Source organism: Malaclemys terrapin, chromosome 23, assembly GCF_027887155.1.
Source record: "Malaclemys terrapin pileata isolate rMalTer1 chromosome 23, rMalTer1.hap1, whole genome shotgun sequence".
In the NCBI taxonomy this organism is placed as follows: Eukaryota; Metazoa; Chordata; order Testudines; family Emydidae; genus Malaclemys; species Malaclemys terrapin.
This window is the reverse complement of record NC_071527.1, coordinates 1194584-1222281: the sequence shown is the minus strand read 5'-3', so window position 1 is coordinate 1222281 and position 27698 is coordinate 1194584. Positions and strand designations below refer to the sequence as shown.

General features: G+C 65.2%; 1 protein-coding gene across 3 annotated transcripts; it reads right to left on the bottom strand.

The window, feature by feature from the left end:
• Positions 1 to 349: 349 nt before the first annotated feature.
• PRPF40B (pre-mRNA processing factor 40 homolog B) lies at positions 350 to 27403 on the bottom strand. 3 transcript variants are annotated; one of them, XM_054013248.1, is made up of 27 exons: positions 27345 to 27403; positions 23474 to 23554; positions 22538 to 22681; positions 21750 to 21824; positions 21282 to 21309; positions 20941 to 20966; positions 20564 to 20641; positions 19733 to 19843; positions 19322 to 19442; positions 18434 to 18458; positions 17837 to 18001; positions 16495 to 16612; positions 16174 to 16238; positions 15670 to 15834; positions 14253 to 14361; positions 8608 to 8758; positions 7690 to 7823; positions 5284 to 5398; positions 4413 to 4504; positions 3787 to 3903; positions 3572 to 3709; positions 2509 to 2604; positions 1947 to 2027; positions 1563 to 1665; positions 1388 to 1449; positions 1149 to 1268; positions 350 to 914 (listed from the first exon to the last, which is right to left on the bottom strand). In XM_054013248.1, exons 1-27 carry the CDS (start codon positions 27345 to 27347, stop codon positions 822 to 824), a joined length of 2616 nt encoding a protein of 871 aa, XP_053869223.1. In that variant the 5' UTR covers positions 27348 to 27403; the 3' UTR covers positions 350 to 821. The 3 variants fall into 3 exon arrangements, with proteins under 3 accessions (XP_053869223.1, XP_053869222.1, XP_053869221.1); XM_054013247.1 differs by lacking the exon at positions 18434 to 18458 and having other exon boundaries at positions 5284 to 5422; positions 17837 to 18032; XM_054013246.1 differs by lacking the exons at positions 21282 to 21309; positions 27345 to 27403 and having other exon boundaries at positions 5284 to 5422; positions 23474 to 23801.
• Between the last annotated feature and the right edge of the window lie 295 nt (positions 27404 to 27698).

Below are 27698 nucleotides of genomic sequence, written 5' to 3'. Positions count from 1 at the left end.
CCCTCTGTACTGAGCCACTACGGCCCCTGGGCTGGAGACCACCAGAGACGGCCTCCTGCCTCTTCTCGGGTGTCTGCTCCCCCCACGGCGGTTTGATCTCCCAGCTCCTTGGAGCTCCCACCCCAGCACCAACAGGCCGAGCCTGCCAGCTGCTCTCTGCCAGGGGCTGACGGAGTTTGGGGGGGGGGGGGGAGCTCAGCACCTCACACTGGGCCAAGGGTGATGGGGGGGTGCAGCCCATTCCCTGTCACATGACAGAGCCCCCCCCCCCCCCCCCGTCAGCTCCTTGGGGGCTGGGCCACGCCAGGCTGGCCACGTGCAATGCAGTATGAGACGGCAGCCGCCAGGCCACATTTATAAATATTATTATTTAAAAAACCCCTTTAATTCCCAGAGTACGAGAGGCCCGAGGGTCCCAGCTACTCAGCAGCACACGCCCCCGCGGGGAGCCCCAGGCGCCCACGATCCTCGGCACCAGGGCCCGGGGGCATCCACGGAACCACGTGTGAGAGCCAGCTCCGAGCCGCATTCGCCCCAGGGCCCCACCATCCAAAGCGCTGCCGTCTTGGGGCCGGCCCAGCGGAGGTGGTCACAGCAGCCCCGGGGGCGACGGGTCCTCGGGTGCAGGGGGGATCCACAGGGACAGGGGACGGAGTCCTGGGCGGAGCGGGACACCCCCTCTCTGCTCTCTCGGGAGCCTCCAGTCCTGGGGCAGAGCAGCAGCCCCTCGCCCGCACCGAGCTGTCCGGAGCCTCTCCCAGGCTGGGCAGGGGGTGGGGAGCTGAGGGGGCCCCAGCTCAGCGACAGTCCCGCAGCCCTGGCTACTGATCGTCATCCAGTTGCTGCAGCAGCGTCCGACGCCGCTTCTCCAGCTCGCCCTCGCTCGGCTCACTGTCCGACGTGTCCCAGACGCTCTGCGGGGGGGCGGGGAGAGAGATCAGGGGAGCAGCCTGCCTGCCCCCCAGCTGGTGGCCCGCCCCCTTGCCTGCCCTGCATCCTGCCCCACAGCCAGCATCCGACCCCCTTGCCTGCCCCGCAGTCGCCATCCTGGCCTGCATCTGCCTCTAGTCCCTCCTAACCCCACCCTTATCCTGCCCCCCTCTTGCCCCCCAAAGCCAGCACTTCCACCTCCCCTACCCCCCACTTACCTTCTCCCTCTTGAGGCTGCGCTGGGGGGAGCGCCGTCGCCCCTCCGCCCGCTCCGGCTCCTTCTCCTTCCCCTTCCTGCCTTTCTCTTTCCCTCGCTCGCCCTCGCTCTGGGGGCTGTTCTGTAACACAACGGCTGGGGCTCAGGGGGGCAAAGCTGAGACGGGGGTTGGGGGGGGAGATTCCACCAGCACCCTCCCCGCCCCGGGCTTGGCACCATCCCCTCCCCAGCTGCACTCACCGATTTGTGCCTCTTCTTCTTGCTTTTCTTCTTCTGCTTCCTGGACTTGCGGGAGCTGAGATCTGCGGGGAGAGGGAGTGTCATGCGGCCGCCGCCAAGGGACCCAGCTGCGCCCGGGTGCCACAGGCCCAGTCCCTCCCCCTGCCCACCTGCCCAGGGTTGCCCCAGTGCCCACCTGAGTCAGGCGAGGAGGAGAGCTCCGAGCCGGACTCCGAGTGATTCCGCTTCTTCCTCTTCTGGGCCCGTTGGTGATGGGACTCCAGCTCCGACTCTGAGCCCTGGAGGGGCAGGGAGGGGAGGGGGTTAACACCGCCCAGGCTGGCCCCCCTCACCCCAGCAAACCCCTCTGAGCAGGACCTGATGGACCCGGAGCCCCCCAGGCCCTAAATCCCCTGCTCTCCCCCGCCCGTCCACCAGCACCACTGGGCATCCGCGCTGCTCAGGGCTCCAGGCCCAGCTCCGGCCCCCTCCCTCAGGGCTGGCTCTGGGTGGCCCCAGCACACACAGGCCCAGGGCCTCGCCCTGTTTCCAGCTGCCCGGCCCTGGCCCCGGGTCTCACCGACTGCGAGCGCTTCCGATGGTGCTTTCTGCCTCTTTTGGCGTGTTTCTTGGCCTTGGCGTGGTAGTGCTGGCACTCGTTCTGCGGGGCACAGAGCCACAGCCCGTCAGGCCCCAGCCCTGCAGGCCCCACTCAGGGCACAGCGAGGTGGGAAGGAGACAGCGGGTAGCCCAAGAGCTGCCATCCCCTCCACATGGGACCCACAGCCTCCCGGGACACAGAGCCCCAGAGCCCCCCACCAGCTCCCCGGGCACAGCCCCGCCCCCTCCACACAGGGCCCCAGAGGTCCCCCCCCCCCCCCGGGCTCAGTCCCACCCCCTCCACATAGGGCCCCAAGCCCCACCCCCACGGGCACAGCCCCGCCCCCTCCACACAGGGCCCCAAGCCCCACCCCCACCCCCCTGGGCACAGCCCCGCCCCCTCCACACAGGGCCCCAGAGCACCCACCCCCCTCCGGGCCCATCCCCGTCCCCTCCACACAGGGTCCCGGACCCTCTTGCCACCCAGAGCACGGCCCTGTCATCCCCTGCCTGGCTGGGGCCAGGCCCTGCCCCCTCCTCACCTCCACCACCTGGAGGAACTCCCTGAAGAGCCGGATCCGCTCTGACTCCAGCGTGATCTGCTCGAAGGCCAGGTCACTGACGAAGCGTTCCCGCACCTGTAGAGACAGGGAGCTGGGGCCGGCAAAACCCACGGCACGGCACGGCCCCTGCCCTGGGGGCCAGAGCACACAGCGCGGGGGGGCGGGGGCTCCAGGCTGTCACTGCGCTCTCTCGGGGGCCTTGGGTGACTCCTTCAATCTCGAACCTCAGCCATCGAGCCAAAGATTGGCAGGAAGCTCCCTGAGTTTGGGGGGGAGCGGGGAGGACCCATGCACAGTAGATGGGGACAGCTCACACCAGCACTGCCCTGCAGGACAGCCTGGGGGGTGGGGAGGGGTTCGGCCTGGTGAGTGACACCGGGGTAAGGGGGCCCTAGAGGTGGGGAGGGGCTGGGGCCAGGGGAGCGATGCTGGGGGGAGAGGCCCGGCCCGGCGGGTGACGCCGGGGTGAGGGGCTGGGGCCACAGAGTGACACCCGGGTGAGGGGCTAGGGCCAGGAAGTGACGCCGGGGTGAGGGGCTCGGCCTGGCGGGTGATGCCGGGGTGAGGGGCTGGGGCCACGGAGTGACACCCGGGTGAGGGGCTGGGGCCAGGAAGTGACGCTGGGGTGAGGGGCCCTGGGGGTGGGGAGGGGCTGGGGCCAGGGGAGCGATGCTGGGGGAAGGGGCCCGGCCTGGCGGGTGACGCTGGGGTGAGGGGCTGGGGCCACGGAGTGACACCCGGGTGAGGGGTGGGGCCAGGGAGTGACGCCGGGGTGAGGGGCTCGGCCTGGCGGGTGACACCCAGGTGAGGGGCTGGGGCCAGGAAGTGACGCTGAGGTGAGGGGCCCTGGGGGTGGGGAGGGGCCGGGCCCCGCGAGTGATACCCGGGTGAGGGGCTGGGGCCAGGAAGTGACGCTGGGGTGAGGGGCCCTGAGGGTGGGGAGGGGCCGGGCCCCGCGAGTGACACCCGGGTGAGGGGCTCGGCCTGGCGGGTGATGTTGCCCGGGGGCCGGGTGCTGCAGGGGAGCGGGTCCCCCCAATACCTCGTCCCAGGAGACGCCGGGCTCCAGGGGCGGGGCCGCCTGCTTCAGCATGCTCTTGAAGGCTGCTTCCCGGCGGCGCAGCTTGCGCACTTCCTCCTTCTCCCTCTCCCGCTCCCGCGCCTCAGCCTTCTCCAGCAGCTGTGGGGCAGACACGGCGGGGTTAACGCCTCGGGGTGGGGGCCAGGCCCGGCCCCGCCTCACCCCACCCCACCTACGCTGTTAAAGGTGAGCTTGATGTTGCCTGCGTCCAGCGTGGCTGCCCTCTTGTCAAAGCTGATCACGTGGGCGAAGTCCTCGAAGGTCGTGTTCACCTCCACGCCGAAGCCACGATCCTGCCAGGACAGAGGCAGGGTCACCCACATCCCATCCCGTCCCCCAGGGCCAGCCGCGGCTGTGCCCAGAACAGGGCGAGGGCAGGAGGTCATGGGGGAGTCCCCATCCCCCTGCACATACAGTGTGGTACATAAAGAGGATTCACTTCGCCCTAGCCCTGAAATGCAGCCATCTCTGGGGTGGGGCATGGCAGCTGTTTAGGACAGGATGCAAAGAACAGGCCCACATCCAGCGCAAAGCATGGGAGTTTTAGAGAGGCAGAATGAAATGAGCGGAGCTGGACTGCGGCCCGGATTAGCCTATGGCTTGGGGCGATGGCTTCACACTTTGTCCTCAAGGTGAAGCGCACCTGCAGAGAGAACAGGAGCCTGGCAGGTGGCACGCAGGGCCGGGCCGAGGGGCTGGGCCATTCCAAGGCCCTCTCCACACAGCAGGACAATCGGGGGCTGGGGAAGCTGGTCAGACAGGACCCCAAACCCCACGGGCAGAGGCAGCTGCATGCCCTCACCTTTAAGATGTCCTTGATGATCTTCTTCTCGTCATGGAAACGAGCCTTGAGATCCTCCACGTAGAATTTAAACAAGTCCAGGGGGGTGGAGCCTGAGCAGAGGGGGCGGCGTTACAGGCCCTGCCAGGACACCCAGCGTGGCACCAGGAGGGGGGGCCGCCGGGCTCCAGAGAAGCCCCCAGCGCACTAATTAATACCCCGCCTCAGGCAGGCAGGTCATTGCACAGGCCAGTCACATCACGAGTGAGCAACAGAACCCAGGAGTCCTGGCTCCCAGCCCCTGCTCTTACCACTAGACACGAGTCCCCTCCCAGAGCCGGGGAGAGAACCCAGGAGTCCTGGCTCCCAGCCCCTGCTCTAACCACTAGACACGACTCCCCTCCCAGAGCCGGGGAGAGAACCCAGGAGTCCTGGTCCCAGCCCCCTGCTCTTACCCGTAGTCTATTCTCCAGTCCCCTCGCTAAGCACTTGATGCAGCCTCGCTGGACACTGTCAGACGAGGCCCAGGAGGTGAGCGGCAGCTCACTAGGCCCCAACGGGGAGGTGCAGGAAGGGGACCCGGCCAGGGCGGGGATTGGAACCCAGGGATGCCCAGTGCTCAGACCCCTCATCTCTGCTTCAGCATCACAGCCTCTGCCCCGTCGGGCGAGTCCCTTCTCCTCTCTGCGCTTTCCCGGCTGTAGTTGGGGGGGAGGGGGGCGGGGCGACGCTACCCACCCCACTGGGCCCCCCCGGCTCTACCCGGGAGCAGGAGTTCCCCTCTTTCGGGCTCCTGCTGCAGTCACGGCTGGCCCTTTAACACGCCTCCCCCAGGGGCTCCATGCCAGGCGTCGGCTCTCCCCCATGGTCCCGCGGCTACGCCGCTCCTTACCGGGCTGGCCCAGCATGTTGGCAAAGCGGGCGTCGGCGCTCAGCGAGGGGTACAGCTCCATCCAGGTGGACATGGAGTGCAGCTGCCCCCTGTCGTGCAGCTCATCCAGAAAGGCCTGGGCAAGAAGCAGCCTGTTATTCTACGATAGAGCGAGAGAGAACTTGGAGATCAGCCCCTCCCCCAAACACACCTGCGCCCGGGGCACAGCAGAGCCCCACCCCCCACGGCCCCTCCAAACAACAGGGGGAACGGCACGGCTCACACGACCCCTCTGCTGTGAAACAGGTCATCAGAATGGCCATATTGGGTCCATCTAGCCCAGTATCCTGTCTGCCAACAGTGGCCAATGCCGGGGCCCCAGAGGGAATGAACAGAGCAGGGAATCATCAAGTGATCCATCCCCTGTCGCCCATTCCCAGCTCTGGCAAACAGGCCGGGGACACCATCCCTGCCCAGCCTGGCTAATAGCCATTGACGGACCTATCCTCCAGGAACTTCTCTAGTTCTTTTATGAACCCTGTTATAGTCTTGGCCTTCACAACATCCTCTGGCAAGGAGTTCCACAGGTTGACTGTGTGTTGTGTGAAGAAATACTTCCTTTTGTTTGTTTTAAACCTGCTGCCTATTAATTTCATTTGGTGACCCCTAGCTCATGTGTTAGGAGAAGCAGTAAATAACACTTCTTTATTCACTTTCTCCACACCAGTCATGATTGTATAGACCTCTCTCATATCCCCCCTGAGTCGTCTCATTTCCAAGCTGAAAAGTCCCAGTCTTATTAATCTCGCCTCATACGGAAACCTTTCCATCCCCCTCATCATTTTTGTTGGCATTTTCTGAACCTTTTCCAATTCCAATTCTCTCTGTGGAGAGAGAGCCGGGCCACGGAGAGAGCGAGCCCTGGGCTATGGGCCGTCTGCCACGGCCCGGACTCGCCACCACCTGTGATCCTGCCCCAAACACAGAGCCAGCTGCGGCATCAGCTGGGGACATGCCGGGTGGCTTGGCCTTAGGACAAGGTCTTCAGTAGCTGCTGCCCCCTGCTGGCCACTCCCTGCATAGCGGGTCCAGGGCACCCAGGCTGGGGTAACAGCTGGATCCCCCCCAGAGAAGGTCGCTCTGCCCGAAGGGGGTTCAGCTGCCCCTGGCAGGGGCTCGCTGGCGGGCGGTTATCTGCGGGCAGCAGGGCTGGGTCACTGCAGGGATGTGGCGAATGAGGACAGGACAGGAGTCGAGAGGGAGGCTGGGACTGGTCTCTGGTTTACTGGGTTCTAGACCTAGGTTCTAGTCCTGCTCTGCCTCTGGCTGCCTCGGGAACCTTGGGCGAGGTGCCGGGTGGGCTCCAAGTGCTGCAGCCAGGCCCCTGTCATGCAGACGCTCGCTGCGGAGGGGGCTGGCGCCACAGTAAATCTGCCCCCTCGAGAGGCGGTAACTAGGACGAGGGACGAGTTCTCCAGCTGGCCTAGCGCTGCCTGCCCCGGGGGGGGGTCTGTCGGACTAACTACGGCTCTCGGGCTGGGCATTTTCCACCGCCCTGAGCCATGCAGCTAGGTCGGCCTACGCTGTATGTACAGACCTGAAGGGTAGAAGGATCTGGGCTACAAAGCTCCCGGAGCCCCTCCCTAGGAGCAGAGGCAACGGCCCTCTGCTCGGACCCTGCTGCCAGCATGCAGGTGGCCAGGTGCTCTGCGTGCTGCAGGGCACCCCCTGGCGGCCGCCTGGGGAATGAGATCTATGGGCCCCTTAGACCTATGTGGGGATGTTCACGTCACCTTCCCTTAGTGCCCCGAGCTGGTGTTCACTTGGGCACAGGGAGGGGAGGGGACTGATCCGCCTCCGGCTGTAGTCTCAATCCCAAACTCCCTCTGACTTCCAAGCTGCAGAACCGAGCCCTGAGTGACCCATCCAGCCTGGCATGGAGTCGGGAACAGAACCCAGGTGTCCTGACTCCCAGCCCTGCCGTCCTGTGACACAGAACAGTCACGTCCTGCCGTCCTGCCCAGGCACCTGACCCCGTGGCCATCGCGGCCAGAGCCGGGGGAAGAAGGACAGGAAGGGGAGAAGCTGCCCAAACCAGAACTGCTGGAACAACTACAGGAGGAGGCATTCCAGTGACCAGGGGCCAACCACTGAGCTCTTTAAACCCTGTGGATGTGCAATGACCAGTCCTGCCCTGGGCATGGAAGGGTTACAGCTTATAGTGACCAGACACTGAGCTCCCTCCAGATGCACCCTCCCCGCAGCCCAGCACCCTGACTCCCTCCCGGCCAAGTCCTTGATGCCCCCCAAAGGGGCAGGCAGCCTCCAGCTAGACCTACAGGCCGCCCTGCTCTGCCAAGCCCAGACCAGAGCCGTCACCCCCCGCTAGGGCGTCACCACCTCTTCCAGACCCCAGGGCACGGATACCTGGAAAGCCTCTCTGTTCTTCCGCTGCTGGCGCCTCTCACGCAGCCTCGTCTTCTCCTTCTCCTCCTCCTCCTCCTTCTCCAGCGTGCGGATGTGCTCCTCGAAGCAGATCAGTGCATCCTCCTTGTCCATGTCTGCAAGAGGCGCGGGGAGGGGGGGTGAGCGGGGAGAGCTGGCACCGGGCGGGGTAGGGCAGGGAGGAGCTGGGGGAGCAGGGGACCATGGAGGGGAGCTGGTGGGATACAATAACAACCCTTTGCCCCTCCTCTAGAGAGATGTCCCATGGCTACAGAGCAGGGGCTAGAGCAAGGCCTCTGGTTCTAGCCCTGGCTCTGAGAGGGGAGGGGAGGGGAGGGGAGGGGAGGGAGGTTCAGTGGGTTAGAGCAGTGGAGCTAGGCACCAGGACTCCTGGGTTCTACCCCTGCCCCTGGAAGGGGAGGGGCTCAGTGTGTTACAACAGGCAGGTCTGGTGGCCAAGACTCCTGGGTTCTACCCCAGCTCTGGGTGGGCAGTGAAGTCTGGTGGGTTAGAGCAGGGGGGCTGGGACCCAAGACTCCTGGGTTCTTCCCCTGCCCCTAGAAGGGGTGGGGGTCCAGTGAGGTAGAGCAGGAGAGATCCAGGTGGGCAGTGAGGTCTGGTGGGCTAGAGCAAGGGGTGGGGGAGGCTGGGCACCAGGGTTGCTGGGAGAGGGGCAGACGGTATAATGGTTAGACAATGGGGTGCAGAAATCCTGACTCTCAATCCCCTTGGAATGTACCATCTTGGGGAGACAGGTGGGGTCCTTGGAGCACATCTGTTGGAAGGGGCCCCTGAGACTAGGGAGATGGGTGCAACCAGATAGCACCTTTCTGGGAGAAAGGGTGTGGCTGGCCTGTACCATTGATCTTGGGGCGGGGGGGGGCGGGGGGCTGCCCTCACTCTGCAGGTCCTGGTCCTCGGCGAAGGTGGGGTTGTCCATCAGGTACTGCTGGGCCTCGGACCAGGTGGTCTGGAAGCTGACGTTGCTCATGCTGTCCAGGATGTTCTTCAGGGCCTGGATGTTCCGCTTGCGCAGCTGCTTGGCGTGTTCCTGCGTGGAGGAGACGGGCCGCGTCAGACGCCCCCGCCGCAGGGACCCAGCCCGGGACACACAGCGCCCCCCCCTGCCTCCCGCCCGCAGCCACGGCGCCCCCCCCCGCCTCCCACCCGCTGCCACGGCCCCCCCGCTGCCACGTTCCCACCGCCTCCCGCCCGCTGCCACGGCCTCCCACCCGCTGCCACGGCCCCCGGCCCGCTGCCACGTTCCCACAGCCTCCCACCCGCTGCCACGTTCCCACCGCCTCCCAACCGCTGCCACGTCCCCCCCGCCTCCCACCCACTGCCACGGCCCCCAGCCTGCTGCCATGGTCCCACATGCCTCCCACCCACAGCCACGGCCCCACCACCTCCCGCCCGCAGCCACGGCCTCCCACCCGCTGCCAAGTTCCCACACGCCTCCCACCCGCTGCCACAGCCCCACCACCTCCCACCCGCTGCCACGTTCCCACCGCCTCCCGCCCGCTGCCACGGCCCCCGCCCGCTGCCACGTTCCCACCGCCTCCCAACCGCTGCCACGTCCCCCCCGCCTCCCACCCACTGCCACGGCCCCCAGCCTGCTGCCATGGTCCCACATGCCTCCCACCCACAGCCACGGCCCCACCACCTCCCGCCCGCAGCCACGGCCTCCCACCCGCTGCCAAGTTCCCACACGCCTCCCACCTGCTGCCACAGCCCCACCACCTCCCACCCGCTGCCACGTTCCCACCGCCTCCCGCCCGCTGCCACGGCCCCCGCCCGCTGCCACGTTCCCACCGCCTCCCACCCGCTGCCACGGCCCCCGGCCCGCTGCCACGTTCCCACCGCCTCCCACCCGCTGCCACGGTCCCACATGCCTCCCAACCGCTGCCACGGCCCCACCACCTCCCGCCCGCTGCCACGGCCCCACCACCTCCCGCCCGCTGCCACGGCCTCCCACCCGCTGCCAAGTTCCCACGCGCCTCCCGCCCGCTGCCACGGCCTCCCACCCGCTGCCACGTTCCCACCGCCTCCCACCCGCTGCCACGGCCCCCGGCCCGCTGCCACGTTCCCACCGCCTCCCACCCGCTGCCACGGCCCCCGCCCGCTGCCACGTTCCCACCGCCTCCCACCCGCTGCCACGGCCCCCAGCCTGCTGCCACGGTCCCACATGCCTCCCACCCGCTGCCACGGCCCCACCACCTCCCGCCCGCTGCCACGGCCCTACCACCTCCCGCCCGCTGCCACGGCCTCCCACCCGCTGCCAAGTTCCCACACGCCTCCCACCTGCTGCCACAGCCCCACCACCTCCCACCCGCTGCCACGTTCCCACCGCCTCCCGCCCGCTGCCACGGCCCCCGCCCGCTGCCACGTTCCCACCGCCTCCCACCCGCTGCCACGGCCCCCGGCCCGCTGCCACGTTCCCACCGCCTCCCACCCGCTGCCACGGTCCCACATGCCTCCCAACCGCTGCCACGGCCCCACCACCTCCCGCCCGCTGCCACGGCCCCACCACCTCCCGCCCGCTGCCACGGCCTCCCACCCGCTGCCAAGTTCCCACGCGCCTCCCGCCCGCTGCCACGGCCTCCCACCCGCTGCCACGTTCCCACCGCCTCCCACCCGCTGCCACGGCCCCCGGCCCGCTGCCACGTTCCCACCGCCTCCCACCCGCTGCCACGGCCCCCGCCCGCTGCCACGTTCCCACCGCCTCCCACCCGCTGCCACGGCCCCCAGCCTGCTGCCACGGTCCCACATGCCTCCCACCCGCTGCCACGGCCCCACCACCTCCCGCCCGCTGCCACGGCCCTACCACCTCCCGCCCGCTGCCACGGCCTCCCACCCGCTGCCAAGTTCCCACACGCCTCCCGCCCGCTGCCACGGCCTCCCACCCGCTGCCACGTTCCCACCGCCTCCCGCCCGCTGCCACGGCCTCCCACCCGCTGCCACGTTCCCACCGCCTCCCGCCCGCTGCCACGGCCTCCCCCCCGCTGCCACGGTCCCACATGCCCCCCACCCGCTGCCACGGCCCCCCTGACTCCCCGCCCGCTACCACGGCCCCCCCACCTCCCCGCCTGCTGCCACGGCCCCCTCGGTCCCCTGCCCGCTGCCACCGTCCCACACGCTGCCACGGACCCACACAGCCCCCTTCCTGCTGCCACGGCCACCCCAGCCCCCTGCCCGCTGCCACGGCCGCCCACCCGCTGCCACAGTCCCCCCGGCCCCCCGCTCTCTGCCACGGCCCCACACACCTCCCGCCCGCTGCCATGGCCCCACACGGCCTCCCCCGGAGCAGCCGCTACTGTGGTGCAAGCCGATAGCGCCAGTGGCCACGGCCCCCTCCCCCAGCAAGTGATGCTCCCCCTGAGCTGGGCTGGGCAGCAGCACTGCTCTCACCATCCGGGCCAGAGGCACGCCGGGCCCTGGGGGGCCACGAGGCGCTGAAAATGTGATTACAGGTCTGTCTCATCTTACGCTGGGGTATGTTCCGCGGTCAGCACGTAAAGTGAAAACAGTCAAACTTACCTTGAGTTCAATGGCGGGTTGAATCGCCCACACTACAGGTACAGTATTAAAATTGTTAATGTTTTCTTTTTGTTTTTGCAGACCAGGTAAAGCTGAAATCGTGCATGTTAAATGTGCGTAAGATGCGACAGACCTGTACAGCCTAAAGCAAAGGAAATCTTGCTCCCCCTCCAGGGCTCTGTCCCCTTCGAAGCAGATCCCCCCCCACCCGTCCATCGCACAGGCTGAGTGCCAGCAGCACACACACACTGGTTACTCTGACTCCATAGGAAACATAAGGGGGTGGGGAACATTTTGACTTTGAATAAGGGGTTCCCGACCTGAAAAGACTGAGAAATGCTGGCGAGCTGCGTAAGCCAGGCCGGAGAATCACGCCCCAGGACCCCTCATCCAGCCCAGAGCCGGGGTGGAGCCACAACATCCCATTTACAGACTCCCGATTGACCCCCTCACGCCTGGGTGAGCCGTTCGATGGTTAATTCCCCACAAAATTGTGCCATATTTTCCAGTCTGCCCCAGCCCCTGGGTCTTGTTCTGCCTTCGTAGGAGCCCGGAGCTCTCAGACAGCTCCCCACGTACGTTCCTACTGTGACCATGTGACGTTCTGAGTGTAATATAATATCTCATTGGAAGATGACAGGGACAGAAAGAGTTAATTAACTCACAGACTGACCTGACCCATGGCCGAACTTTAGAGACTGGTTAGGAAGATCTGTAAATGAACAGAGCTTTGAAATGCAGTCGGCATTGTTAGAGGTAGAAGGGGAGATGTTTGCTCAGGGCTTGTGATGGAAGCAAACAAGTCTTGTCTATTGCTACAGCTTTGATTCAAAGATCGAAAAAGGAGTATTAACATTTAGGAAGACACTTGAGGGAAATGGTATTATTGTCTCTCTGAAGGTTGTGGTAACCTGGATCTGAACTGTGTAATGGATAAATGACCCTGTGCTAATTGCAGGATGTTTGGGAGAAGGAGAATTAAGCCTATTGTTTTCTCAAGCCAAGAGGCTGCTGGAAATGTATAAAAACCCTGGGACAGGATCCTGCTTCATCTCAGATCTGCTTTGGGTTTCAAGAAGGGGAAACCTTAAGCCACAAGGATTGAGATCCCCAGTCACTGACTGGAGCCACCCTGAATATGGACATTGGACTATAACCTATGGACTATTTCTAAAAGGACTTTTGGCAACTACAAACTCATCTCTGCTGTGTCTGAACCTCAAGAATTGAACTCAAGTCTGTCTGTATATTGATCTTTGAACCAACACTCTCTCGCTTTTCTTTTTTAATCAATTTTAGCTCAGTTAATAAGAATTGGCTATAAGCGTGTGTTTTGGGTAAGATCTAAGTTATAATTGAACCTGGGTCTGGGGCTGATCCTTTGGGATTGGAAGAACATTTTCTTTTATACGATGAGATCAGATTTTCAGTAATCATCATCATATGTCTGACGTGTGTGTCTGGACGGAGGCCTGAGGCTGGGCACTTTAAGGGAACTGCGTTGTTTGGACGTCTGAGTAACCAGGGAGGTCCTATAGAAGCTGTTTTGGGCTGGCTTGGTAAATCTAAGTATTGGAATAACCACCAGCGTTGGGGCTTTGTCTGCCCCGGTCTGTTTGCAGTTCACCCGGATTGAGTGACCTCAGCCGGCTCCCACGGGCAGCACCGTCACAGACCAAGTCACTGCTTAGCCTTCTCTGGGATCCACTAAGTTGACTGAGGGTCTTTGCTCTCTCACTGTCAGGCGGGTTTTCCACGTCTCTTCTTGTGACTCGTCTCTGAACCCGTCCCCATTTGTCGCTCCCGTTGGGAAGTGCGGACACAGTATCCAGTCTCACCAGTGCTGCACCCAGAGGTGACACCATCTCCCTTCGTCTTCTTGCTCAGGCGTCCACCCATCACTTCGCCCTCTGAGCCACAGCACCGCACACGCCTGCCCAGCTGCTGCCCACATGGACCCAGTGCCTTTGCCAGGAGACAGTGCCCCGTCCTGCCAGCTGACCTACCCTCCCGGCTCCTAGAGACGTGACCTGCGGCTGCATTAAACCACTGGCCGTGCCCAGTTTACAACGCAGCCGATTCCTCAGTTGAATCACTGTGTCCTGCTCCGCACACTCAGCTGTCAGCTGTGAACGTTTCCTGTACAGATTTTATACCCTCTCCCAGATCCCCGACAAAGCCACTGCAAAGCCCTGGGCCCCGTGGGGGCATGACGAGAATTCCATTTACACTGGTGCCCTGGGATCGAGCCGCAAGCCAGTTTAGACGCCAATCAGTATGTGCCACATGGGTTTTGTGCAGCATTCGTTTTTAATCAGGATGGAGTGTGATGGCAGGGTGCACCGCACCAATGCCTGGCGGGGTCACACGGGCCCTACACCGTTATGGGACGGCCTGGGCTCCGTGCCGACGCCAGGCGGGGTCACACGGGCCCTACACCGTTATGGGACTGCCTGGGCTCCGTGCCGACGCCAGACGGGGTCACACGGGCCCTGACACCGTTATGGGACGGCCTGGGCTCCGTGCCGATGCCAGACAGGGTCACACGGGCCCTACACCGTTATGGGACGGCCTGGGCTCCGTGCCAACGCCAGGCGGGGTCACACGGGCCCTACACCGTTATGGGACTGCCTGGGCTCCGTGCCAACGCCAGACGGGGTCACACGGGCCCTGACACCGTTATGGGACGGCCTGGGCTCCGTGACGATGCCAGACGGGGTCACACGGGCCCTGACACCATTATGGGACGGCCTGGGCTCCGTGCCGATGCCAGACGGGGTCACACAGGCCCTGACACCGTTATGGGACAGCCTGGGCTCCGTGCCGACGCCAGGCGGGGTCACACGGGCCCTGACACCGTTCTGGATTGTGACAGCCGAGCGCTCTGCACTGACACCGGGTGGGGTCACACCATTCTGGATTGTGACAGTCAAGTACTCTGCACTGACACCGGGCGGGTTCACACTGGCCCGTCACTGCCCTGTGCCACAGCTGGGACCCGCCGTTACCTTCTCCTTCTTGGCCAGGAAGAACAGCACGTCGTCGTAGATCTCCTTGCGGTCGCGCTCGGGGACCACAGCCCAAACCTCCTGCTCCCCGAACATCTGCTCAGCTTTCCTGGGAAGGGAACGGCCGGGGCAGGAAGTTACTGGGCCGGCTCCTCACTGCGCACCCGGGCCCAGCGAGGCCACGCAGCGAGACACTTCTCCCCACGGGGACGGAGCCAGAGCGCGGCCAGCAGGTGGGCATACTGACAGGGCAGGGGACGGCCCGGCTCCTGCGGGCTCAGGGGCAGAGGCGATGGAGATGCCTGGAGGGACTGACGCAGTCGGTGATTTCTGACATTAGCAGGGGCTCCTCCAGCTGCTTGTGAAACGGCCCCTCTGGGCCGGGGAGATGCCCCAGGGAGGGCTCCCCCACCTCCCCAGAGATTGCTTCCCTCAGTCATTTCCAGAACAGCCTCCCTGGGCCCCGCCTGGCCAGTGACACTCACCTCCCCGATGCCGTCTAACTGGGGACCCCGGAACCTGCTCTCAGCCCCACTCCCTCCCTCCCCACCCGCAGGCTGGCTACAGACCGACCACAGACCCAGCAGAACAGCCCACAACGGACTCGTACCTCTCTACTGCCAGGGAAGGGTGATCTGTGGCTAAAGCAAGTGGCACCAGGACTCCTGGGTTCTCTCCTGGTTCTGAGAGGGGAGTGGGGGCTGGTGGGTTGGGGGGGGGCTGGGAGCCAGGACTCCTGGGTTCTTTCTCTGGCTTGGGGAGGGGAGGCGCACAGGGGTTGGTTGGATCCTGAATGTTGTTAGCTGTCTGTGTGTGTGCTCTCCTAACCTTCCACCTGCTCTGGGACCCTCTATCCAGCACCCCAAGGCCAGGTCCCATAAACAAAGGAGTCCCCCTGTGACGGAGCAGGGAGCAGGGCAGATTTGACCTGGGAATGTTGCAGGGGGGTTGCAGTGGGGATGTGGGACTTCCCTTGAAGGAAGCTACCTGAGCTGTAACCTGAGCCAGGAACGGGGGTGGGGAGAATTAACACCTTCTGCCCGGGAGACTGAACAAAGGAGAGGAGCAGCGGGAGGGGCTTGGAGTTTAGTTTCAGTTGGGGCTGGGTGGTGCAACGCAGGGAACCCCAAGCTGGGGTCTAAGCTCCCTGAACCTCCCAGAGGGACCTAATTGAGGGGGTCTGGTCGTACCTACACGCTCTGCTTGAGACTGTGTTCCTGTCCTTAAATAAACCTTCTGCTTTACTGGCTGGTTGAGAGTCGCAGTGAATCTCGGGAAGAGGGGTGCAGGGCCCTAACTCCCCCACAATCCGCAACATCCCCTCAACAGGAAGGAGGCGACACCCCTGCCTGGCTGCTCTCCCCACACGGCCTCCCAGCCCCTGCCTGGCCCCTCTCCCCCCGGCGCCCGCCCACACCTGTAGCGGGTGATGGAGCTCATTCGCTCGTGCTGCTCCAGGAACCGCTGCAGCTCCTCCTTGGCCTCCTTGGCCCTCAGCCGAGCCTCCTCCTTCTCCTCCTTCTCCCGCTGGGCCTTGTAGGCATTGAAGGCCTGCTTCTTCTCGCTCAGCTTGGGCAGGGCACTGGGCACAGACCGGACGGGCTGGGCTGGGTTAGAGGCCCTCACTGGCGGCTGCTGAGGGGCCAGCATCGAGGGCAGAAATGGGGGCACTGGCTGGAGGGGCTCCCGAGTACTTCAGCACCGGCCTCTCTCAGCAGTGGGCGTGTGGGGAGTGGGCGCTGGCTGGAGCGGGGCTCCCGGGTACTCCATTCCCAGCCTCTGCCAGGGGGCGCTGTGGGGAGCGGGGCAGGAGTGCTGGCTGGGGGGGGGGTTACTCCCAGGTACTCCCTGCAGGGGTCTGCACTCCTGCACGCAGCCAGTGTGGAAGGGGGGCGATGCCGGCGGTGGGGCTGGTCCCTACCTGTACCGCGGATCGTCCACGATCATCTTCATGGCCAGCTCCCACGAGGTGTTGGAGGGAACACCCTGACACCAAACGCTGGGACTCAGCTGGGACCGTGCCAGCCCCGGGCCCCCGGCCAGCCCCAGCCTCCCCGGCCAGCCCCAGACCCCCACAAACAGGCCCCCCGCCCCGGCCAGCCCCAGCCCCCCGCAAACAGGCCCCCCGCCCCGGCCAGCCCCAGCCCCCCGCAAACAGGCCCCCTGCCCCGGCCAGCCCCAGCCCCCCACAAACAGGCCCCCCGCTCTGGGCAGCCCCCCGCCCTGGCTCCCTCCTCCGTACCTTGTCCTTCAGCAGCTCCTTAAAGGCCAGCTTGGCCTCATCCTTGGTGCTCCAGCTGCAGGTGCACCTCTCCCCGGCCCCCCCCTCCTCCTCCTCCTCCCGCCGGCCGGGGTCACCACTGCGCCGGGAACACAAACACACCGGGGTCACGGCATGAAACGCTGGAGGCTGCGCCCCAGGGAGCTGCAGGAGGAGCGGGGGAGGGGCACAGGCTGGGCTGGAGGGGGGCGTCCCGCTTGGCTCAGCAACACTCACTCCCCGATGGGGATCCCGGGGGAAGGGCTGAGGGCTGCGTCGCTCCCCGGCAGGGGGGATCCCGGGGGAAGGGCTGGGGGGCCTGTCGCTCCCCGGCAGGGGGGATCTTAGGGGAAGGACTGGGGGCCTCGTTGCTCCCCGGCAGGGGGGATCCCAGGGGAAGGGCCGGGGGGCCCGTCGCTCCCCAGCAGGGGGGATCCCGGGGGAAGGGCCGGGGGCCTCGTCACTCCCCGGCAGGGGGGATCCCGGGGGAAGAGCCGGGGGCCCCGTCACTCCCCGGCAGGGGGGATCCCGGGGGAAGGGCCGGGGGCCTCGTTGCTCCCTGACAGGGATCCCAGGGGAAGAGCCAGGGACCCCATCGCTCCCCGGCAGGGGGGATCCTGGGGGAAGGGCCGGGGGTCCTGTCGCTCCCCGGCAGGGGGATCCCGGGGCAAGGGCCGGGGGCCCCATTGCTCCCCAGCAGGGGGGATCCCGGGGGAAGGGCCAGGGGCCCCGTCGCTCCCCAGCAGGGGGATCCCGGGGCAAGGGCCGGGGGGCCCGTCGCTCCCCAGCAGGGGGGATCCCGGGGGAAGGGCCGGGGGTGCGTCACTCCCCGGAAGGGGGGATCCCGGGGGAAGGGCCAGGGGCCCCGTCGCTCCCCAGCAGGGGGATCCCAGGGCAAGGGCTGGGGGCCCCGTCGCTCCCCAGCAGGGGGGATCCCGGGGGAAGGGCTGGGGGTGCGTCGCTCCCCGGCAGGGGAGATCCCAGGGGAAGGGCCGGGGGCTGCGTCGCTCCCTGGCAGGGGGAATCCCGGGGGAAGGGCCGGGGGGCCCGTCGCTCCCCGGCAGGGGGTGCATTCGGCTGGAATCACATCTCCTGGCCAGTCACTGTTGTCTCTGTTCCACTCTCTGGAGCAGGGCTTGACACCACGGGGCCCAGCTCTTGCCCGGGGTATCCGGTGGAGCTGGGTGTGCCCGGCGTCCAGACGGGCCTGGCCACGGATTCTGGTGCTAACTGGCCCCCGGGCGTAGTGTCCGAGGAGACCAAACGCCCCTGATACGTGTGGGGGGGTCCCTGCTCGCAGCTCCCCAGCCCAGGTCGCCGTCACCTGCTGGTCACTTCCTCCTGCTGCAGGGCTGCCTCCTCCGGGCCTTCGGCCAAGCTTCCCAGCGCAGGCGTCTCCTGCTCCTCCCCACCCGCAGCCTCCGTGTCCGTGGTGGCGGCCGAGGACAGGCTGGGGCTAGAGGCAGCTGACGGCGTCTCCTGCTGCTTCCTGGAAGAGCAGAGAAGGCCGGAGCCTGGGTCTAGTGAGACACAGAGGGGAGGGGGACAGAGGGGCCCACGCAGAGCCCTGAGGGCCAGTCCCTGGGCTCACGGCTCAGTGGGGCCCACCACCCATGAGGGGCAGGGTGGCCCCAGTAGGCCCCATGCGGGGGGGTGGTCTCTGCTCTGCCCTCCCCACGTCACCCCAGCGAGGGAGGTACCTGCCCTCGAAACCCATGGCCTTCCGGAGGGCACCCCCCTCTCTGACCCCCAGGGGGCCCTGTTCCTGAGCGCACCCCCACCCCCGGGGCCCCCGTTCCTGAGGGCCCTGCTCCTGTGTCCCCCGGGGGGGGGTGTTCCTGAGGGCGCCGGCGCCCTGCTCTTACCGCCCTGGGTCAGAGCTAATGGGTCCAAGCCCCGGGGGCAGACGCCAGCCACTCACCCAGCCTCCTCCTCCTCGATGAGTGCTGCAAGGAGGGAAACAAAGAGCCCGGCCATTACTCGGTGCCCGGGGGGGCGGCGCCCGGTGGCCAACGTGGGGACGTGTCACTGCGAGGAGCTCTGCCTCTGTGCCCGGCGGGTGCAAAGGGTTGAAGCTGCTCCCGGGGCAAAGCAGGGGGCCTGGGGCACGTGGCTGGTGCGATCGGCCAGCTAAGGACTGGCTGCAACCAACCCGCTTCGACACAGGATCTGCCGGGCACTGGGAGCCCCAGGGGCTGAGCCTAATGCCAGGAGTGGGGCAGGGCCGCGCGGGCTCAGCAGGGCGAGGGCCGGAGAGGTGCCGGAGGCTGGGCTAAGGGCTGGGCTCTGACACACAGGCTCCCCGGGACCAGGAGACAGGAGCAGACTGAGAATGGCAGATCCACAGCAGACGGTTGGTGGAGCCCGGCACTGCCCAGCCTCAACTCCGGCTTCTCCTCTGCCTCCCGGGCCGCGCCCAGGACAGGGGGGGCTGGGCCCTGCTGGCTAACAGCCCCCTGTTCTGAACAGGCTGCTGGGGGTGCAGCGGGTCCCTGAGATCTCGGAGCAGGAGTCTAGTGCAGTGGGACTCCTGGGCAGAGCTCAGGGGAGACGCAGGAGGGCTGGAGCCCGGAAGCCCAGGCTCGGAGGCCTGCCCTCATGGCAGGGGTGATCACTGGGGGGTCTGGGACCGCTCACAGGCTGGGGCACAGAGACCCAGGGGGCACTGGCTGCACTCCCAGCCCGGCCCACGGGGGGGTTACCCTGCAGCCCAGACAGAAGCATCAGCCTGGGGCATGGGGGCGTCTGCCCATGCTCCCGAGGGTGTGTTGCCCTGGTCCCCAGCTCCCTGGGCTGCTGCCCCCTTTACCCTCCAGCTCGTCGAGGTCCCGGGGCTTGGTCCAGCGTGACTCCTTGCTCTGGGAGTTGTAGTAGTAGGACTTGCCCGTGTCCGACTTGTACTCCCTCCAGGGACACTGGGAGAGCAGCAGCTGCGGAGGGAGAGCAGGGCACCATGAGCCACCAGCCCATGCCAATGGAGGGCACTGACAATACCGGGGCTTAGAATGGAGGCAGGACTTGTGGGGAGCGGGCCAGTGGGTCACAAGAGCTGAGGTCTAAATCCTCATGTTATATTCTGCCTCCCTAATCTCCTCCTGGATGCACACGCACATTTCCAGCGGCCCTCTAGCACTGCTGTGCAGCTGTCACTCAGCTGCTGCGCCCCACCCCAGAGGTGGCTGCATCTCAGTGCTGGGTGAAGGGCTCTGAAGGAACTCACCTCTGCTTTGGATTTCAGCTCATCCGGCTTCTCCCAGGTGGACTGCTTGGAGTTGCAGTTGTAGTAGTAAATGCGCCCGTCCGGGGCCCTGTGCTCACTCCACGGGGGCTTCTGGCCACCACAAGTAAGAGCAGGGTCAGGAAGGTCCAACCAGCCCCCCCCCAGTCCTACCCCCAGCTGCCCTCCCCAGGCCACACAGCCCCAGGGCCATGCAGCCCACCAGGGCCCCTGCCCCAGCCTCCTCCCTGTACAGCAATGGGCCGGCTCCTGCTCCCACCGCAACCAGCAGCAAAACTCCAGATGACGCCAGTTGGGTCAGGATTGGGCCCGCCGAGCCACTCTCTGGGGTGGTGGAAATGCTGGTATAACTCACCCCACTGGAGTAAGGGGCAGGTGGCAACGTGCCATGACCTCCCCATGGTGCTCAGTGGGGAGCGGCGCCCCCTGGTGGCAGGATCAGGCCCTTGGGGCTTGTTTGGCTTTTCCTGGCCCTTGTCCCCGGCTCCTCCCCAGGGGTTAAACCGGGATCTGGCTGGGAGCTGGGGTGACCAGACAGCAAGTGTGAAAAATCGGGACGGGGGTGGGGGTAATAGGAGCCCATATAAAAAAAAAGCCCCAAATATCGGGACTGTCCCGATAAAACTGGGACATCTGGTCACCCTACTGGGAGCACACATACTGGGGCACCGGAATGGGGCGGGGGGGCAGGGGGCCAGAGCCCCCCCACTTTTAGGGTGCTTCTGCCACTCCTGACACACATCCGACCGCTGAGGGCTGCGTCACTGGCCAGCCACCCCCCCAGAGCCACGGAGAAGGGACGGGACACGCTACCTTGCGGGGGGCGTCCTGCATGGGGGAGCCGCTGCCCATCAGGCTCTGCTGGACGGGGGCCACCATGGGATTCGGGAGCTGGTGGGCATAAGAGTGACAAGAATCAACTCCTCTTCTGAGTTCTGCTGGTGCCCCTCAATCCCGACCCACAGCCCCCTGCTACCCCAGTCCTGCCCCCGCAGCTCTGCTGGTGCCCCTCAATCCCCACCCACAGCCCCCTACTACTCCAGCCCTGCCCCCGCAGCTCTGCTGGTGCCCCTCAATCCCGACCCGCAGCCCCCTGCTATTCACGGGGGTTAAGAGGCTGGGATGAACGCTCCTTAGGGATGGGGGGAGCCTGTGCAGCAGTATTGCTGGGGGGGGGGGTGGCTTCTCACCGTGGGTGCTGGCTGGGCCGGAGCAGCTGGAAAACAAGAGCCAGATGTTACTGGGATGGTCGGGGGCTGTCAGGTCCTGCACTCAGCGTGGGGGTTACAGATCCCCAAGAGAGACCGGCAGGGCTGGGCACCCAGCATCATGCACAGGATCGGGCTCCCTCAGGATTGGGCGTGACTCCCAGGTGCTCCCCTGGGATGCAACAATGTTTCACCCTCCTCCCTGAGCCGTTGGGGGCGGCAGAAACTCCAGACAGCTCCCCCCTCCCCTGCTAGGATGGACCGGCCCCCCTCTCGTCAGCTCCCCTATGGACCACCCTCCTGCGATGGACCCTGGGACTCACCGCCAATTGGGTCTGTCCCAGGAGCCGCCTGCCAAAAGAGAAACGGGGCCATGAGCCGCGGGGGCTGCGGCTCGGACCCGACCCGTCACCAGACTCCCCCACCCAGGGCCCCCTGAATCCCTCTACAAACCCCCATGGAAGCTCAGAGCCAGCCCCATCTGCAAGGGGGAAACTGAGGCACGAGGCCAGCCACTGACTGTTCCAATGCTGCAGCGAGCAAGTCAGGAGCAGAACTGGAAAAAGAACCCAGGAGTCCTGGCACCCCGCCCTCACCCCAGGGTGGCACCTCATTTTAATGCTGAGCTCTGCTCTGGAAACAGGGATTGGGTAGTGGGGCCCCCGCGGAGAGGGGCAGGACAAGGGCATGGAGACCCCTCTACGTTCCACCCCCAAGTCAGCCCAGGCAGCCCCTGCCGCCGGGCCTGGGCATGGCTGGCTGGACAACGGGGAGGTTACAGGGCTGCTCACCACACCAGGAACAGGACCAGCTGGCACCCCTGGCATCAGCATCCCCGGCATCATGGGAGGCACCATGGGTGGCATCTAGGGGACAGAAAGGTGGCACGTCAGCCTGGCACGGCAGCCGGCAGGCACGGGGCCAATGGAGCTGGGGAAACTGGTTCAGAACCCCGCCCTGTGATCCCCGCCCGCGTCCATGGAACACCGGCAGCGTGGCTCCGATCACAGGATCGGGGCCAGAGGGACACGGGGGATGAGGCCACAGAACCTACATCTGCGTGGGGCTTTTCCCAACATCTTTGTCGTCGAGGTTTAACAGAAAACTTTTGGCTGCAGAGAGCCCTGGCCCAGCCAGCCCTTGCCAGAGCCCAGCCCCCTCCCCTTAGTTACGCTACTCAGCCACTTCCCCCACTTCTTTCAGCCTGGGAGAGGGTCTGACCTGCAGCCGCAGGGTCATGAGACCAGAGCTGGGATAGAACCCAGGAGTCCTGGCTCCCGGCCCCCTGCTGTACCCCACCAGACCCCACTCCCCTTGCAGAGCTGGGATAGAACCCAGGAGTCCTGGCTCCCGGCCCCCCTGCTGTACCCCACCAGACCCCACTCCCCTCCCAGAGGTGGGATAGAACCTAGGAGTCCTGGCTCCCAATCCCCCCCGCCCCGCAACCAACCAGACCCTGCTTCCCGGATGATGGGTCCCAGGCGTGCGATCCATGGTCCTGCACTGACATTCCACCCCAAGTGGAGGCTCAAGGGGGGCCCCGGACTCAGACAGAGAGAGACGAAGGGAGTGGCTTTACCTGTCCTATGGGTGGGGGCCCTGCCATGGGTGGGAGCAGAGGCGGCATCATGCCAGGGGGCATGGGGGGCATCGCTGGCGGTCTCTGCCCGATAGGAGGGAGTCCCATGGGGGGGAAGGGAGGGGGGATTCCAGGAGGAGGCATCTAGGAGCAAGAAGAGACAGGCTGCATGATGCGGCTCAGCCCGGCCCCAGGGCAGCCCCCTACTGAAGGGACTGGCCCTGGCCAGCCAGGGACTCCCCCACCACTGCAGCTACTCGGGCAGACGCCTGGCGCCAGCCACTGGCGCAGCTTGCTCAGGGTGTCTCCTTGTCACCACCGCAGCACGTCCGCACGGGGGCTTCGCACCACCGCAGCTCCCTCGCCTGCCAATGCGGCACAAACTGCCCCGTCTGAGCTAACGGGGAGCAATGAGGGTGCGCACACACACATACACACACACACACACACACAAGCACAGACATGTATACACACATGCATACGCATACACGTGCACACGTGCGCACACTCACATGTACGCACACACACGTATACACACAAGCATACACATGCACGTGCACACATGTACGCACACACACATGTACGCACATGCATACGCATACACGTGCACACGCGCGCACACTCACATGTACGCACACATACACACACACATATACACATACACATGTATGCGCACCCACACACGTACGCACACACATACACACGCACCCACACATATACACACATGCATGCACATGCACACATGCACGCACACACACATGTACGCACATGCATACACATACACGTGCACATGCGCACACACACACAGCCAGTGTACTGAACTTTGCACAGTCATCCCACACGGCCAGGCCAGCAACTCCCGCTTTGTGCAGCGCTCTGGGACGGCTGGGTCATGCTGGTTTGGTTAATAAGCGGTGCTGGGTTCAAGTAACTTACGAAGGGTGGAGGCATCATCGGGGGGGCGGTGGGAAACGGGGCCGGCTGCCCTGCAGGGCCGCTGCTGGAGTCCGGAGCCGACTGTCAACAGCAAGAAAAGAAATGCAGGAAACAGCTGGTAAGAAAGGATGGTCTTGTGGTGAGAGCAGAGGGGGCTGGGCGTCAGGACTCCTGGGTTCCATGCCCAGCCCTGACTGGAGTGCTGTGCAGTATCTGACATAGGGGCTCCTCGTGCAGACACTAAATCGGATCTTATTTTAATTAAAATAGACACCGGAAAACAAGTGAAGCAAAGGACAGCAAAGCACAGACTAAAGAGAAGCCGCATCTTCCCCGAGATGGATGGACAGGGGCTGTGTATGGGGATGGATGGATAGACAGACAGAAGAGGAGTATGGGGACGGATGGATAGATAGAAGGTGCATATGGAATGAAAAGATAGTTGGACAGAGGGTGTGTATGGGATGGATAGAGGGTGCGTATGGAGATGGACGAATGGATGGATAGAGGGTGCGTATGGGGATGGATGGATAAATGGATGGTTGGATAGAGGGTGCGTATGGGGACAGATGGATAGAGGGTGCGTATGGAGATGGACGAATGGAGGGATAGAGGGTGCGTATGGAGATGGACGGATGGATGGATAGAGGGTGCGTACGGGGACGGAGGGATAGAGGGTGTGTATGGGGATGGACGGATGGATGGATAGAGGGTGTGTATGGGGATGGAGGGATAGAGGGTGCATATGGAGATGGACGAATGGATGGGTAGAGGGTGTGTATGGGGATGGATGGATAGATGGATGGTTGGATAGAGGGTGCGTATGGGGATGGATGGATAGAGGGTGCGTATGGGGATGGAGGGATAGAGGGTGCATATGGAGATGGACAACGGATGGGTAGAGGGTGTGTATGGGGATGGATGGATAGATGGATGGTTGGATAGAGGGTGCGTATGGGGATGGATGGATAGAGGGTGTGTATGGGGATGGAGGGATAGAGGGTGCGTATGGAGATGGACGAATGGATGGATAGAGGGTGTGTATGGGGATGGATGGATAGATGGATGGAGGGATAGAGGGTGCATATGGGGATGGATGGATAGATGGATGGAGGGATAGAGGGTGCGTATGGAGATGAACGAATGGATGGATAGAGGGTGCGTATGGGAATAGATGGATGGTTGGATAGAGGGTGTGTATGGGGATGGATGGATGGATAGAGGGTCTGTATGGGGATGGATGGATAGATGGATGGAGGGTGCGTATGGAGATGGATGGATGGATTGTTGCGGATTGTGGGGGAGTTAGGGCCCTGCACCCCTCTTCCTGAGATTCACTGCGACTCTCAGCCAGCCAGTAAAGCAGAAGGTTTATTTAAGGACAGGAACACCGTCTCAAGCAGAGCGTGTAGGTACGACCAGACCCCCTCAATTAGGTCCCTCTGGGAGGTTCAGGGAGCTTAGACCCCAGCTTGGGGTTCCCTGCGTTGCACCACCCAGCCCAAACTGAAACTAAACTCCAAGCCCCTCCCGCTGCTCCTCTCCTTTGTCCAGTCTCCCGGGCAGAAGGTGTTAATTCTCCCCACCCCCGTTCCTGGCTCAGGTTACAGCTCAGGTAGCTTCCTTCAAGGGAAGTCCCACATCCCCACTGCAACCCCCCTGCAACATTCCCAGGTCAAATCTGCCCTGCTCCCTGCTCCGTCACATGGATGATAGAAGGTGTGTATGGGGATGGATGGATAGATGGATGGAGGGATAGAGGGTGCGTATGGAGATGGACGAATGGATGGATAGAGGGTGCATATGGGGATAGATGGATGGTTGGATAGAGGGTGCGTATGGGGATGGATGGATAGAGGGTGCGTATGGGGATGGACGAATGGATGGATAGAGGGTGTGTATGGGGATGGATGGATAGATGGATGGAGGGATAGAGGATGCATATGGAGATGAACGAATGGATGGATAGAGGGTGCGTATGGGGACAGATGGATGGTTGGATAGAGGGTGCGTATGGGGATGGACGGATGGATGGATAGAGGGTGCGTACGGGGACGGAGGGATAGAGGGTGCGTATGGGGATGGACGGATGGATGGATAGAGGGTGCGTATGGGGACGGAGGGATAGAGGGTGTGTATGGGGATGGACGGATGGATGGATAGAGGGTGCGTACGGGGACGGAGGGATAGAGGGTGCGTATGGGGATGGACGGATGGATGGATAGAGGGTGCGTACGGGGACGGAGGGATAGAGGGTGCGTATGGGGATGGACGGATGGATGGATAGAGGGTGCGTACGGGGACGGAGGGATAGAGGGTGTGTATGGGGACGGAGGGATAGAGGGTGTGTATGGGGACGGAGGGATGGTTGGATAGAGGGTGCGTATGGGGACGGAGGGATAGAGGGTGCGTATGGGGACGGAGGGATGGTTGGATAGAGGGTGCGTATGGGGACGGAGGGATGGTTGGATAGAGGGTGCGTATGGGGACAGAGGGATAGAGGGTGCGTATGGGGACGGAGGAATAGAGGGTGCGTATGGGGACGGATCAATCTTTATTTTCAGAGCACCGCGCTCCCCGGCAGAGCCTGGTCCGCGGCTCCCTGGGCGGAGGATGATCCAGGCGCGTAATTGCTGACGGCTCCTGTGTGTACCGAGTTGGGTGTCTCAGCTCTCACGGGGCAGGTGTCACATTGTGACCCCTCTCCCCTCGCCACAAACGGCTGCTGTGGGCTCCTCACTGGCGAGGCCCAGGGATGAGTGGGCTGCTCCTTCTGGGCATGGGTGGGGGACCCCAGGGCAGGCTGAGGCCCGTGGGGCAGGGCCCGGCAGGGGACCCCAGGGTAGGCTGAGGCCCGTGGGGCAGGGCCCGGCGGGGGACCCCAGGGCAGGCTGAGGCCCCCCCCAAGCCTGGCAGGCGCAGACCCAGGGGCAGCGTGCGGTGCCCACTGCTCCTGGGCAGGGAGAAGCCCCAGTCCGGGGGCACCGCCCCGAGCTGCCAGCCCTGGGGGGGGTGGCGCTGTGCTAGGTGGGGCTGTGCCCGGGGGGGCAGTGCCAGGGGGAGCTCAGCCCATGCAGGGGGGGCAGTGCCGGGGGAGTTCCGGGGGGGCTCAGGCCATGCAGGGGGGGCAGTGCCGGGGGAGTTCCGGGGGGGCTCAGGCCATGCAGGGGGGGCAGTGCCGGGGGAGTTCCGGGGGGGCTCAGGCCATGCAGGGGGGGCAGTGCCGGGGGAGTTCCGGGGGGGCTCAGGCCATGCAGGGGGGGCAGTGCCGGGGGAGTTCCGGGGGGGCTCAGGCCATGCAGGGGGGGCAGTGCCGGGGGAGTTCCGGGGGAGCTCAGGCCATGCAGGGGGTGGCAGTGCTGGGGGGGTACCGAGGGGGGGCTCAGCCCGTGCCGGGGAGGGGCTGTGCCGGGGGGATGCTAGGGGGGGGCTCAGCCCGTGCCGGGGGGGCAGTGCCAGGGGGGTGCCGAGGGGGGGGCTGTGCCTGGGGGGGGGCTGTGCCGGGGGGGCTCAGCCCGAGCCGGGGGGGCAGTGCCGGGGGGGCTCCGGGGGGGGGCTCAGCCCGTGCCGGGGGGGGCAGTGCCCGCGCCGGGGGGGTCCGGGGGGGGCAGTGCCGGGGAGAGGTCCGGGGGGGGCTGAGTCCGCGCCGGGGGGGGCAGTGCCGGGGGGGGGCTGTGCCGGGGGGGCTCCGGGGGGGGGCTCAGCCCGTGCCGGGGGGGGCAGTGCCGGGGGGGGCTGTGCCGGGGGGGCTCCGGGGGGGGGCTCAGCCCGTGCCGGGGGGGGGCAGTGCCGGGGGGGGCAGAGGGGGGGGCTGAGCCCGAGCCGGGGGGGGCTGAGCGCGCGCGGCGCGGGACACAAAGCGGGACGTTACCATGCCGGAGCCGCTGTCAGCTGGGCCCGCGCGCCCACCCGGCAGTAAGCGGCGCTGCCATTGGCGGGCCGGGCCGGGCGGGGGCGGGGCCAGGGTGGCACCCCTTCGCTGCCGGGCCGGGCCTGCGAGCCCCGCCCCCGCCCGGACTCCGGGGTTCTCTCCCCGGGGGGGCAGTGGGGACTAGTGGTTAGAGCGGGGCGGGTGGGGGGGCTAGGAGCCCGGACTCCTGGGTTCTCTCCCTGGCTCTGCGGGGGCAGTGGGGGCTAGTGGTTAGAGCGGGGCGGGTGGGGGGGCTAGGAGCCCGGACTCCTGGGTTCTCTCCCTGGCTCTGCGGGGGCAGTGGGGACTAGTGGT